The sequence below is a fragment of the Dromaius novaehollandiae genome, chromosome 6 (genome assembly GCF_036370855.1).
Source record: "Dromaius novaehollandiae isolate bDroNov1 chromosome 6, bDroNov1.hap1, whole genome shotgun sequence".
In the NCBI taxonomy this organism is placed as follows: domain Eukaryota; kingdom Metazoa; phylum Chordata; class Aves; order Casuariiformes; family Dromaiidae; genus Dromaius; species Dromaius novaehollandiae.
The window spans coordinates 44,416,364-44,430,674 of NC_088103.1; the positions used below are offsets into that span (position 1 = coordinate 44,416,364).

The window sequence follows — 14,311 nt, forward strand, 5'->3', positions numbered from 1 at the left end:
ATTTTACCCCCTCCTCCCTTTCTTTTTCTCTTTTCTTCCTCCCCACCAGGAGAAGGAACCTCTCAGGGTTATACCACTTAAAGAGGTCCATAAAGTTCAGGAATGTAAACAAAGGTGAGCAGAAAGAAACACTGATGCAATTACATGGGAGTGTTGTACCCTTCTTTGTCATGGTTAGACAGCTCTCTGGAAACAGTGGAGAGCTTTTTAATAACTTTAGTTGACTTATGAGTATTATTTACAGGACAACAGGTAGTCTTGTGCATAAAACTGGTTTGAGTGTTCTGCATTACTGTGTGTTCCAAACTTGTAACATGCAGTAACCCTTTTGTTGAATGTAAATACATTAGATGAGGGGTGAAACAAAGAAGTGTCATGCAGTCCTGAATTGCAGAGAGAAGCACAGGCACTGCCTGGTTTGAGGCAGCAATTTTAGGAGTCTGTATACTTCTAATAAATATTCTGTAAGCCTCTAGATGACGTTATCTTCCTCAAGCACTTCTGTTAGATGTCTTAAGTTGAGTACACTCTTCCTTCTGTTTGCCTTCGACTAAGCAGCAATATACTGAGTGAATTTGTAACTTAAATTTTATCTGTGAAGTGCTTTATTAGTTCAGTTTTTAAAAAAATCAAGTACTTGCCATCCTTCTTGTTATGTTAAAATTTCACTTTTGAGGCTGCTTCATATCTATGATGACCATTTTCTGTGACCTCCCTATTGACAGAAGCTGCGATTTCAACAGGCATATCAAATGGTCTCTTGTATATATTTTTGTGCTTTTTGAGAAATTGTACCAGCAATGTTCCCTCTGTGAAATACATATGTACTGAGATGTAACATATACATTAGTTAGTCCAGTTATAGGCTGTATATCTTCTATAACTTCTGTACACGTGTATCCTGCAATCGATCATTCATCCCCATTTCTCAGCTATAAAAAAGTGGCTATTAATTTGAATGGGAAGGTATGGATGGGTAGTGAGTTCCATTGCTCGAGCCCAGACATAAGGCACAAGGCACATGAGGATTTTAACAGCTACTGCTATTCAGAAACATGTTTGTGGGCTTTAATAGTGGGTTCCTTAGTGGCTATAATATAATAACCAGTTTTAGAATTCCTGAAACTTTTGTCAGGTTTTCAATTTAAAATACAATAAAGGAATGAATAGTCTTTGTAATAGCTATCATGGATATTGTGTTGCTTTAGCAGGTGACCACACTTTTATTTAGGATTAAACCTTTGCAAAGACTGGCATATATAAAAACATAAATGTGAAATTTTACAGAATTTTGACTAGAACAATAAATATGTTCTTAGACTTAACATAATTTGCTTTATAATGTTCCAATTAAAATTATATGGAGAGTAGCATGGTGTTACTATTAAAGGGTATTAAGACTAAGCTGAGTAAGAGGTACTGATTTCCTTTTTCCACTTGGTATTTACAAAAGAAAAAACAAACAAATGTGAAGGGTTGTAGAGAATGCAAAGGTGACAAATGCTCTAGTTTTCTGCACTTCCTAGAATATTATTTTAAATACAATGAGAAAGTTGAATTTGCTGATTTGCTATTTAAGTATTTGATGTCTTTCATTTACAGTGATATAATGATGAGAGACAATCTCTTTGAAATTGTAACAACTTCTCGAACCTTTTATGTACAGGTAATCCTTTTCCTTTTTAAACTTTGGGCAAAACCAAGAGATTACCATATGCAAAGCAAAGCAGCACAACCATTTTGCTTTTAAAGTTGTATTTAAATATACAGTGTTTTTTGGAGGAAATGCAACTTAATTATATTTCAGAAAAAGATGATGCATCTAAGAAATTTTCCACATAACAGCAAGGAGTTATGTTGGTAGTGTATGGATGTAATAAATCCTAATACTTACTATGATTTCATTGGCATTCATTTCTTCAAATTTTGTAGTATCAGCTTAATATATAAAAAATTTTTAAGTACTAAATTTTTATTTATACTTAGTTCTCAGATTCAAATTAGCAACTGCTGTGTTAAAATGTCTACTAAAAAGCAGAGCATCACTGTAGATTTCAGTTGCTATCTGAAAATGCCTTGGTGATATGTATCCATATGCACCTTTATTCAGTGCATTCTTTCAGTGTTATCTTCTAAATGTTCTGTTATAATGCCAATCACAAAAAAGGCTTGCTTTTTTGTGGGAATGAGATGCTTGTAGTATTGTTTCCCATGTTTCTGGAGGGAGAAATAATTTCTGAGTTTCTCTCATAGGATCAAAAAGGCTTAGATCCTGTACTACAGGCGGTGAGACTAGATGCTGAGTTATGAGCTGTCTTACAGCAGCTCTCCTACTGCTGGATATAAGTGACATGTTATACAACTAATTAAAGCACAACTTTAGCTTTTTATCCGTCACAGATATGTACATCCCTGGTGTTCTCTTTTAATCTTTTGTATCTTTGTTATTGTTGCTTAAAGTAAATGCACAGCTAACCCCTTGGCATAAACTTAATTACTGAAGAGTTACAGTAAAATTAAAATATCTCATAGAAGTAAAGAGCATCACTGGATGTCAAAACTACAGAAGTTACAGCATTGGCCAAAATTTAAGAGATGTCAGCAACCTTCTATCAGAATAAGCAAAATTCAAGTTTTATGGAGTATATAAATAGTATAAATGTTATTTTATAAAAGTATATACATATAAAACAATAGAAAATTCAGGGTAAGCTTTTAAGAAATGTCTGCATTAAAAAATACAAGTCCTCATAGCTTTAAATAATGTACTCCTTACATAGGGTAAGGCTTTCTTTATGTTTTTATGAAGATAGTCAAGATGCTGGTTAAAAAAAAGTTAGAAGTTATACAGTAATCTTAAATATAATAATTTGTATTGTTTGATCCAGGCGGACAGTCCAGAAGACATGCACAGTTGGATAAAAGCAATCTCTGGGGCCATTGTAGCACAGCGGGGACCTGGAAGATCAGCAGCTTCTGTATGTTATTCTGAGCCTTAAAGAAAATATGATTGGTGGACATTTGTTTATGAATGTGAAATTCCAGTGGGTTTTTTGTGTTCATCTGCCCTCCATCCTTTCCTGTAGTAACCTGTCATCTTTGCATGGACTTTCATACAGATTGGATGGGCATAGAATATTTTGTGTTTTTAAATGAGTACTTATCTTAATCTTATCTGTATGTATACTGTATCTTCTTAAACATATAGATAATGCAAGTGCTCAGAAATTCTTCCTAGTTCAGTATGATCTTTTGTCACTAAGCTGCTACTAGTTTTGGAAGTAAAATTAAACCTAATTCTTGCAAGGTGTTTTTTGCTAATTGCTGAATTTTGCAATAAAATGACACTATCTCGTCTCTTTTTTTAAAGAGCTCTTGCTACTAAATCGCTGTTTTCTACTATTGATAGTTTATTATACATGCAGATACAGACTCACATTTAAAATAGATTATTTCTGAAGGAATTATCTGCTCGCATGAATTAGTTCTTGCTGTTGGAAACTTAGTGTGAACACCATCTAGCATTACTGAACTGAAGTTCTGACTGTGACAGATCTTAGTATCTGTGAAGCATGTGGATGCCAGCATTTCATATACATATTTGCATTAAAACCATATTAGACATTCATCGCTCTTCACAAATTTTTCTGTTTTGTGCTGAAGGTTACTGTAGTGTCGCAGTGTCTCTAAGTATGTCCAGATTTAACAAATGGAATACTTTTCAGTTCAGATACTGCAAGATCTGGTTTTCACTCTGTGTAATGGGATGTTTTGTAATAGCTGAATATATCACTACCCCGTAATCTGAAATCTAATAACTCAAATCTGGCTTTTAATACAGAGATACGTTATTGTGTTTTTGTTAATTTGACCTAAACTCTCAATTCTGTTTTGCAGCTGAGAGCTGCTTCATGCTTTTAAATAAAACTTCCTATCATAAATTTTGTTTCTTTTGGGGGTAGGAAAATATACAGGTAATTTTCTTTGTATTTTTTTTTTTGGTGGGGGCTAACTGAGCAATCTAGCTATTACTGTCTGCATCACTTCTTTCTTTTTCCCTCTTCTCTCTTCTTTCCCCAAGTATAGGTTACTCTAATCTTAGCTTTGCACTGTGTTCCAGATGCGGCAGGCCAGAAGGCTGTCGAATCCTTGTATACAGAGGTATACATCAAGAACTGGTGAATGCAGCACGTATGTGGGCTCTCATGTAATCTTGCCTTCTTAACAGAGGGCTAGGACTAGAGACTAATTTGCACTCTAAAAACCTAAATATTGCTACCTGTTGCCATTACCGTTACTGAAAACTAACTCATAAATTACATCATCTATTTATAGGTTTGCACTGTTGGTTCTTACTTTTAAAATAATTGGAATTCAAAAATGGCAAAAACATGTTTTTGTACTTATTTATCATATTTAAATATAGATTATACTTTAATGTTGTTTAAAAAGGAAAATACTGAAACTTTAATTTGCATGAGAGTTCATATTTCCATTTACATTTTTTTCGAAACTGCAAAAGCAAAATTAAGCTACCCACAAGCTAATACAGATGCGTGCACACACAAAAATGCACATTGTAACTCTCCTAATTGGAAGGATAATATTGTAGCCTGATTTGCATGGCTTTATAAGTCTCTGCATGATATTATTAGTCCAAATGTAGAAGCATTATAATATATGATCGGTACACTGTTCAAAGCAGTATACCTAAGAGTAATAAAGCAGCATAGTATCTTTACTGTGAAATTAGTCGATGTGGGTAGTAAAATCTGAGTATCCTTTGGTTGGATTTAGCAAAAAGTTTATTATAGAAATTTTGTCCGAACTTCCCTTTCGTCCTATTCAAATAAAATTTATTAATAAATTTAAGAACAATAGGTAAATCACTGTATCATATAAGCTCTTAAAGCAAACTCTTTTTCCCCTAAAGTGGACTATCGAGCCAGGAATGAAATACAGAACTCTAAATAATATAAAATACTTCATGGAATTTGAACCTAAACACAAAATTGAAGTCCAAGTAAAGATGCTTAACTACCTCACCAATAATATTAGTTTAAAAAAAGAAATTTAAGGTTATTTGGTATAATCCATGATGATTAAACTTAGAAATGGATGTCATAGCATGCTAAGAGAGACCTGGAAAACTGCTATGAATATTCCATGTAGGATGTGTATTTGCATCTTGGACACATCTGTGATGGTGGTTTTGCTAATACATTTGTTTGAAAATTGACTTAATTTGTTTACACACATGGGTTCACAGATTCCTTTAGCTCATGTACTAACACTGGTGATGGCAGGAGTGGCAGCAGCTGCAGCTCCTAATGCATGTGGAGTGAAGTATGCAGTGTATCATTGCACATCATTTTGATCAGATCACTTAACATAAGGCTCCTATGCTGTTTTACATGTCCCTAGCTATTTGAGACATCCTCACAGAACTGATGGATGTGATGCAGAATTCGAGAGACATTTTCTGTTCTGGAGATATAGCTGTAGGCTAGGCAGGATATCCTAGCATGTCTAAAATGGTACTCCGTGCATATGTTTAAACATCTGAATCACTCTGAGGTAGTCTGATAACTTGTTTCTGTCAGTAAGTGATTGAAGATTACTTTCACAGTTCCAAGTTAACAAAAAAAATTACGTAAAGGTCAATAGAATGTTAGTTATCAACAATAAATGTTTAAAAGAAATTAAGTCGACAAGTGGAATGAAAAGCTAAATTTGAAAGATCAGTTTCTTTTGAGTGTCCCTTAATTTTGGAAACTGCTATATAGTCGTGATAGCACAAAATAGTTCCTATGTTTGTTTGGTCTCTGGAATAAATTAAAGCAAATAGTTTTCCAAGAAGAGGCAAGAGTAAAATGTGTTACTTCAGCATTTAAGATGCGAGTGCCTATTGTATGCAAATAGGTTTGAATACCTTTTTCTCTAAAAGATGTCATTTTCAATAGACTTTAAAGTGCGTATCTTCAAAAGCTTACTTAACGCATTAGTAAAATGAAAAGATTCAGTCTGCTAGGCTATATTTGAAAGTTTAAAGAGCTGCTGAGCTTGATTTGAGAAACTTAATTTCTTCAAATGAGGAAATTCTTGCTGCCACATACTGCTGTGAGCTCACTTTTAATAATACACTGCCTTGAGAAAGCACCTGCCTCCTACTGCTGTGGCTGACACTTTGCTTTGTGTGTTTTCTGTCTTTTTTATTTTTTTTTTTTCCTCTGAGAGCAAAATCTGAAATTGCATCTTTCTCACATGATGCTGATTTCATCTGATGTGTGCTCTTCTTTTCCAGGAGCATTCCGAGTCTTCTTCAGAATCCAACCATGCTTTCCGTTCTGCCACCCCAGCAGCAGCCGCCTCACATTCCACAGCCTCTCACAGCAGCCCTCTGGTCCCAAACCTTAACTCCAAATACCCTGCCTTGGAGAAGCGAGGATTTCACGAATCTTTTACCAAGGCCAAGCCAGGGAACTACAAGATCCAGGTTGTCACTCCAAGAGAACCAGCTTCCAAAGTGACTGAACAGGGCTTATCAGAACCCCAAAGTAAAAATGGCACTCAGGAACAGGATCCTGGCCTTGTGGATCTGGATGATGCAAGCCTTCCAGTTAGTGATGTGTAAGAATGGAAGTGTTTGGAGAATGATCCATTTGTTCAGTCCTCTAATTTCCTTGCTTGGACGTTTAACCAAAGAAAATTATAGGAAAAAAGAACAAAGAAAATGGAACACTGATTTTTATATATATGTATGTGTGTGTATGTACACACGTGTATATATATATGTGTGTGTAATGTTTGTATATTGCCTTTCAGCTGAGGGTCAAAAATGGACCTTACACATTTTCTCAAAGCCTGATAGTAAATCACTTACTAGGGAGGGGCCAAACTGCACAATTTAAAAGAAAAAAGCAGACAAAAAAAAGTACTTCTGCAAATAAGTAAGGTACCAGCAACTTTTCATCCCTAATTTGGCAAACTAAATTTACAATTATTGGTATATTGTGGAAAACTTATTGCCAACAAATGTTGCTGTTTTCGTTATGAACTACAGTAAGGTTTTAGGCATATATGAAAATTGTTTCTCTCCATGAATAAGATGCCAGGAAATGCACAAAAAAAGTTTCTTCTGTTCTTTAGGATCAACTGAATTGTTATCAGAACAAGAATTCTGAACTCCCTTGGAATTCTAAGTATATGGTGCTGTAAAATTTCCACTAAAATAATATTTTGAATAGTCAGCCTATTTTTGATGCGCTCCTGAAGGTGGTTTGTAACTTTTTGCACATTTAGATTTTAATGGACTGCATGTAATGGTGTTTTGGAGGGAGAAGAAGAGAAATTAGGCTTTTGAATTTGGACACTTCAGACCTTTTGGACGAAATAGGGTTTATATTGTGTTACATTAGGCTTTGCAGCAGTTATTTTTATGAAATGTGTAAACATATCATGTGATTACTGTTTTGGTTTTCTTATCAGTGCTTTCTGAGCAGTTCTTGTTTCTATATTTGATCAGTGGAAGACCTTCTTGTTTTGTTGTTATTGGTACTGAACTGTTCATAGTCATGCAATTGTGGCCTATAACTTCTGGTGCACTAATAATCTTAAGTGCCTGTGTTTTTTCTCATGTTGTTGAAACACTTTCAGACTAGGTATGTACACAAACCATTCTTCATGGTTTTGAACCTTCGGTTGGAGTTGTTCTGAATAGCATAGTTCAAAACAGCTATTTAAAATAGAAAACTTACGCTAGGGGTACCAGCATTCTGGTATTGCATCTACTAGCTGTGCAATATATGTTTTTGAAAAAAGAGTATTTGTTGTTTGTGTACAGTGTCTTATGGGGCTTCAGTGATGCAAACGAAAAGAACCTTTACATTTCAAGCATTGGATTAGATTGTGTACTTTTCATAGTTCTTGAAAAATGTTTGCTTTAATCAACACCCCACAAATATCTCATGCTGCTGCTTATTTTGATTCAGATTGTCCAGCATTTTTTTTTGTCTACTGGAACTTAAGTTACATATCATACAAGTTTATCTTCTCTCCAACTTCCAGACTGACTTCTTTCTTGAGAGATATGGATGGCTTTACCATAATAACTTGTTGATCCAAGGATAGAATAATTGCTGTCATATAAGAATGAAGTATAATCTAATTTCAAAATCTTAAATTATATCAGCACCTTCAATATTTTTATCCATAAGCTAACCATTGTCATAAGGCAGTGGTATTTGTAAATTACTGTTTTTGTTTGACTCTTTAGCTACATGTGAAAACTAGCACAGGATTGGAAGTTACTGTAAATGTCTAAACTGGTATTGTAAGTTTTAACTTCTATTAAAAACATGACAATAGCTCTTTGAAGGCTTATTTTTTCACAAGTACATTCTGTGTGGAAGACACTTTGCATTGAAATATTTTTACTGTAATCTGACATTTGAAATCACTTGCTCTGGTACAGCTTTCACACTGCATGTTCATTTTATTGTATTTTGCTATTGGCAATTTTACACATTGGGTGGAGGTAAAGCAGCTCCATTATGGGACTCCTTAAAAGAGGAAAAAGAAAAAAAAAGAACTACTACTTCTGTAGTTCGGTAGCATAGGGAAATATTTGTGGTTGGTAATTGTCAGGGTCTCCTATTTATCAGTACTTTTATAAATCTATGAAAATTGTTAAATTATTTTAGAATGAGTGCTGTAAATATGTGACATTTAAATTGTCAATAAATCAGTTTGGGTAACTTAAAATAACAGCTGGCTCTTTTTTCCGTGTACCATGTTAAATATTTAATCAGAACAGTTTTCCTTTTTAGCATATAAAAGGTCAAATTATCTTTTACCCCAGCTATAAGTCTTTTTAATCCTTCAAAATTCATCCGGTTGTGCAGCACAAGTAAGAAATTGAATAGAATGAGCTGGTTTTTTTTCTTTTCTGTTTCCTCTGTGGAATTTGTATACGTTATGCAAAGGAAATGATGATCTTCATCTTCCATCAGATTTCTTTTTAATCAATGGAAGGGAAAAGATGATGCATAGTAATTTCAAGTTAATCATTTGGAAGTGCTCTCAGGCACTGTCTGAGAGGAAAAATGGAAGGGAGAAGTATGCATTTTCTGACTTTATATAGATGGATAACACATGTTCTCTTGAAAATGATTTCCTGAAATAATTGCAGCTATATGAAATCTGTATGTACCTCCCTGCCTGCACAGTAGATAGTATGTTATCATCATACCTGAGTGACTGCATTTCTCAAGTGACATTTTTTCCCTTTTGTAAAGTGGTGCAGTTAATCAGTGTCTCAACAGTACGCAAGCTTCAGATGAAGAATATTAAGACATTTTATGTAGATTGTACATAGTTATCCAGATTCCAGTTTGACTGTGAACTCTTCTGTTTCTAGGTATGTACACACCTGCCGTTACTGTAGTATTCAAATGTGCATGTGATTGTCCTCAGCATTTTATTCCATAACATACTACTCCAGAGGAGTCACTGCAGTAAGCATCTTCTGTGGTACTTCCATTTTAGCCAGCTGCACTACAGGTCACAGTTGGTATGAAGTAAGTATGTAATCAGACGTTTGAAGGTTAGACTGTTTCCATTTAAAGTAGAGATATTCAGTTTGATGATAACATCACTAAGTTCCAAAAGCGGCTTGACAGCTACAACATGGAGTTGATGTTTCAGTAAGTTCCTTGTTATGTAAAATTAGATAGTACTCCAGGTACAGCAATACAGTTTATTCTTTCTAGTAATAAATGTCTGAATAAAATACAGTTACTATCCACAACTCAGCTTATCTAAAGGAGATGAAAATATGAATTCTAGTTCACTTATCTTAATGCCTGCATCTCTGCTGTTTAGCTTTCACATCTTCTATCCTCTAATTCTTTCCTTAAACTTTTTTTCACAGCCCTTTGAGACCTGAACTGTGGTCATGAAAATGACTTGGATACTTTGTTTTGCTGTATGTTGTCTTGCTTGTTTTCATTTGCTATGTATTTGCTGTTGCCCCTTTACAGAAGAAAGGATTTAATTATTCTTTATGATTTTATAATGCTGTAAGTTACTCATTACAATATCATGGGTTTAAAATCTGTTAGATCTGCAGTTCGAATACCTGAAGGTAACTGCCAAACATAGTGGTGCATATACAGTTTAATTCACTGGCAGATCCACCACAGGGAATGGTGGGATGTCAGCACCACCTAGAGGCTATACTATAGCTTTAAAAAAGATCCGACTCAGGCATTTACTTTCAGGTATGCTTCTGAAATTTTGTTTTTTTTAAAGGCCTCTTGAAGCTATCCATTATTGTTAAGTCACTGGACTGCTCCAGAAAAGTGTTAAAACTTTTTATGCTTTGCAAACTTTGAATAGCAATGGTAGAAAATCAATTGAAGACAAAACATAATAGGTCTTTCTCCCTGCAGATGTTGTTTACAAGATCAGTTTACTCCTGATAAAGCTGTAATGCTATATAAGAAAAAGGTGATTAATCTGTTAACTTTTCCAGTGAATAATACAAGTATGAGGCTTCTTTTGATGCTGCTGACTGTGGAAGGCAATTACAAGCAGTTGAAGAATTGACTATTTATAGTCTGAAAAAGCAAATTCCCTAGTGTAGCAATGCTGTTTCTAAAACACAAAACACATTAATGTTATAAAAGACATTAATGAAATATCAGTCTTAAAACAGCTGACACTTTCATATGATAAACCAGTGCAAGAGAAACCTATTTTGCAAATAGCTAGGTGGTAATTCAGTCTGGAAAGAGCATCCTGCATTCTTTTTTTGAGCAATAAGCAAACACATGTATGTTAGACTAATGTACAAAATGTGTACTCTCAGTCTTAATTACTGCTTGAAGGACATGCATATGTGTTGTAGTTAAAGGCAATAACTATAGTAAGAGGTCTTAATTTGAGCTAGTTGACATTCAATTACTGAAGTTTAAAAACTCTGGAACAGCTGGGAAATTGGTTATCTACAACAGTGCAGCTGGTCAACAGGACCTGTAAAACGTCACGTCTGAGTACCACCTCTTAAACTTTTGGACTATAAAGAAAAAAAAAAAACTCTGTTGGTTATGGGAAGGGAAATAATGGGACACAAACATATGAGAGAGAGTGATGGAGGTGTGCCAGAGTAATTAGGGCTACATTGTGTGTGTGTGTGGGGGGGGGGGAATGGGACAAATCAGTTTGAAACTACTTCCTCCTAACTGAGCTGCTGTTTTATCCTTTTATTTTCCTCTCTGCCTTTTAAACTTCTAGTTGTTGCAACTGTAAGGCGAGATGTGTTCAAAAGTCAAAATTCTATATAGAAATGAGTTAAAAAGGGACACTGCAACACAGAGCATTTCCTGTCATAGTAGCACTATCATCTGGTAACTGAAGTGGAAATGTTAATGTATTAGAAAGTGTTAATATTCAAAGGCTATTTTTTTAAGCTTCACAGGATTTACAGGAACTTCATATTGTAATGGAAGGAGAAATTAGTTAAGGCCCTCAAAGTTCACTCTGAAGGTGTGTGGGACACAAATTGCTGTTCTTCACCAGATTGCATATTATTTATTTGAGGTAGAAGAGAGAGAGAAGGGGAAGAAATGAAAGGGATACTGGGACAGTGTATTTTTAGTCTGAAAGTTAAAAGTGGAATAAAAAAAATCAGCTTGAAACACTCCATGCTATGTGTATCCATTGTGTACCCTTGTATCCATTATGTTTAATGTTTTAATACTTGCCTCTATTTTGGAGCACAATCTATACTACTTGAGGCTCCAAGCCAATAAACTGCTGAGGTACATGGTACTTCTGATAGGTCCCACTGAAGTGATGAAGGCTACTCTGACATGTTAAGCATGAATCCTACTACTTAACTGGATCATGTCACATATGTTTGGCTTGGTTTCTCATTTCAAATTTTCTGTGCAACCTTTCTGGGGGAAAAAAGAAACTGGTACTCACTTTACCAGTGTAAACTTTACAGTGTAAAGGCACTATGAAATGGTGTAGTAGTAGTAGCATAATATTCCTTTTCCGAGTGCTAGCTTTGACTTTTTAATTAGGGCTTTGCGTTTAAAACTTATGTCAGCACTGTAATTTTGCATATCTGTACACACAGTGAACACATCTAAGAATTTAAACCACTCTGTTGCACTACACTCCTAACACTACGATTCCCATAATGGTAACTGAGCACACTGTAGAACAGACCTTAGATTTCTTTCTTACAGGTGTGTTAACTGCATTTTGTCATACCAGTGCATTCTGTGTAGTTGGGGTAAGCTAGATTTTACTTCATATTTTACTGAATCTTCAATGGGTGTGTTATAATCTGTCTGAAGTATATAATACTTGCACTTTTTGTTGTAGCAATGCACTCTGACACCAAGGAAAAAACACATACACTGTATATATTCAATCTGTTCAAATTAGCAATTTTGTTACTTGGGGCAGGTTGTTTGGTTTCCGGTGAGGCTTTAAAAAAGAAACGATGATTGTTCGTTTATTATTTTGTAAATTATGCAAATGCTATGCTTGTCAAACACCAGTGGCTGAATTCATCTGTGGAAAGGAGTATGTAGTTTTAAAAATTCTCTGGCTAATAGCCTTGCTCTTCCAAAGTAATGACATTTTTCTGTATGTGACAATCCAGCATATGTTTGATTTTCTTGTAAACAAAAATTATACATAGATGATTTGAGGTATAAGGCACAGAAGTGCCTTATACAGGTGGGTCCTTAGCATATATATATTTGTCAGTAAACTAGGATATTAAACCTAAAAAACTTAATCTCAGTTATTCTGGAAAGTGAGATGTTTACTTTTTTTTAATCCACACAAAGTAGTGAAACCTATAAAACTCATGTAATAAAAAATGGATTTTTAATACTCAATAGAAGATTCACGTGCTTACCTGGTGAAGAAAACATGACAGCAGAGGGTCATCACATTTTGGAAATGCTAGTCTACTACTTTGAATGTGGACTGCTAATTCTGATTTTTAGGTAAGACTTTGGGTTATATTCTATGCTTGTGGTGCAGTGTTCATCTTTGATCTCTATTAGAAAATAAAATACTTTTATTGTACTATTAATATTAAAAAAGGCTAGTGTATTTTATAGGTTTTTTAGCTAGTCTGTAAAGGAGGCTGAAACTGGTGCTGAGATGAATTGTGGAAAAAAAATCATAGATAATGGGAAAGAAATGTATACAACTGGTGTTTTAAACTTTTTTATGCAAGAACACTACTAACCTGCAGTAGTTCTTAAAGTAGTTAAACGTTTAGCTTAAGGTTTTTTTAAACTCTATAAGCCAAACAGCTAAGTGAACATTTGATATTTTCATTTTTGAGTTCATCGTTAAATGATGTAAGGATGTGTTCATTCAGTGTAGTTCTTTAACTAAGTATTGATTTACTAAATTGTAACTATTCCAAATAGGCTTCTGTCAACAGGGCTTTTGTTAATGTATTTTGAATGTCTGTTCATGTCTTGCCTTTGCCCCCTAAAACGACCAATATCAAAGGATACTAAACTACAAAGGTACAAAACCTCCATGGAGAGAGGATGGCTGAACAAGGACCTTTCTCACTGCATGCAATTTTTTCCTACCTACGGAGATAACAGTCCTGTGGTTTCAAAAACCTATTGTAAGTAAACAAAGGCAATTTGATGGAAAAGCAAGTAGCCTTTTGGGTGTGGGGGAAGACTAAACCCCATAGTAATTCTTTGGTCTGAGTATTTTGCTCCTGTTTCCAAACAGGAGCTTCAGCAGTCTTTTCTGAACCTCTATTTCTTACTTTTATGCTGAAAGATGTCATCTTTCCTTGAAGACTTGTCTTTATTTCAAAGTAAAGAAAAACCCTGAAGCTTATCAAAAGTAACCAGATAAGCAACGGACACACAAATAGTAACTTAGAAACATTTTATCTTATGTATCAGTATATATAAGTGCACTTCAAATAAACTATTTAAGCTTGTAAATGTTTTCAAACTTTTGCTTAGACTTTTAAAAAAAAATCACAAGAATTCTAATAATCTAAGTTAATTGTTAATTCTTGCTGTTAATTGTTCCAGATGATGACTATAGTATTTTGGTCACTTGTGCGATCAGGTAATTCTCCTGAAACATCTCTTCTTGCACAGTGTAGAAGTTATTGGAAAAGGGCAAATTTAAGGGGTTCTTATTTAGGGCTTCTAGTTGGAACGTTGGATTCTACATGCTCTTCTACCTTCAGTTACCAACCAAGCATTTCAGTAAGTTTGGACACTTGTGTTTTTGTGGG

The 14,311-nt window shown here is 34.6% G+C and overlaps 1 protein-coding gene across 3 annotated transcripts in view; it reads left to right on the forward strand.

The window, feature by feature from the left end:
• The window catches only part of PLEKHA1 (pleckstrin homology domain containing A1), a 38,326-nt gene extending 29,560 nt beyond the window's left edge, over positions 1-8,766 (forward strand). The window contains exons 9-13 of one of the 3 annotated variants that reach the window (XM_064514340.1): positions 50-114; positions 1,603-1,666; positions 2,889-2,978; positions 4,121-4,191; positions 6,305-8,766. In XM_064514340.1, the coding sequence (XP_064370410.1) occupies positions 50-114; positions 1,603-1,666; positions 2,889-2,978; positions 4,121-4,191; positions 6,305-6,530 (516 nt within the window). In that variant the 3' untranslated portion in view covers positions 6,531-8,766. The remainder of the gene's footprint in view (positions 1-49; positions 115-1,602; positions 1,667-2,888; positions 2,979-4,120; positions 4,192-6,304) is intronic. The other 2 variants (XM_064514341.1, XM_064514339.1) reach the window with 2 other exon arrangements.
• Positions 8,767-14,311: the final 5,545 nt, after the last annotated feature.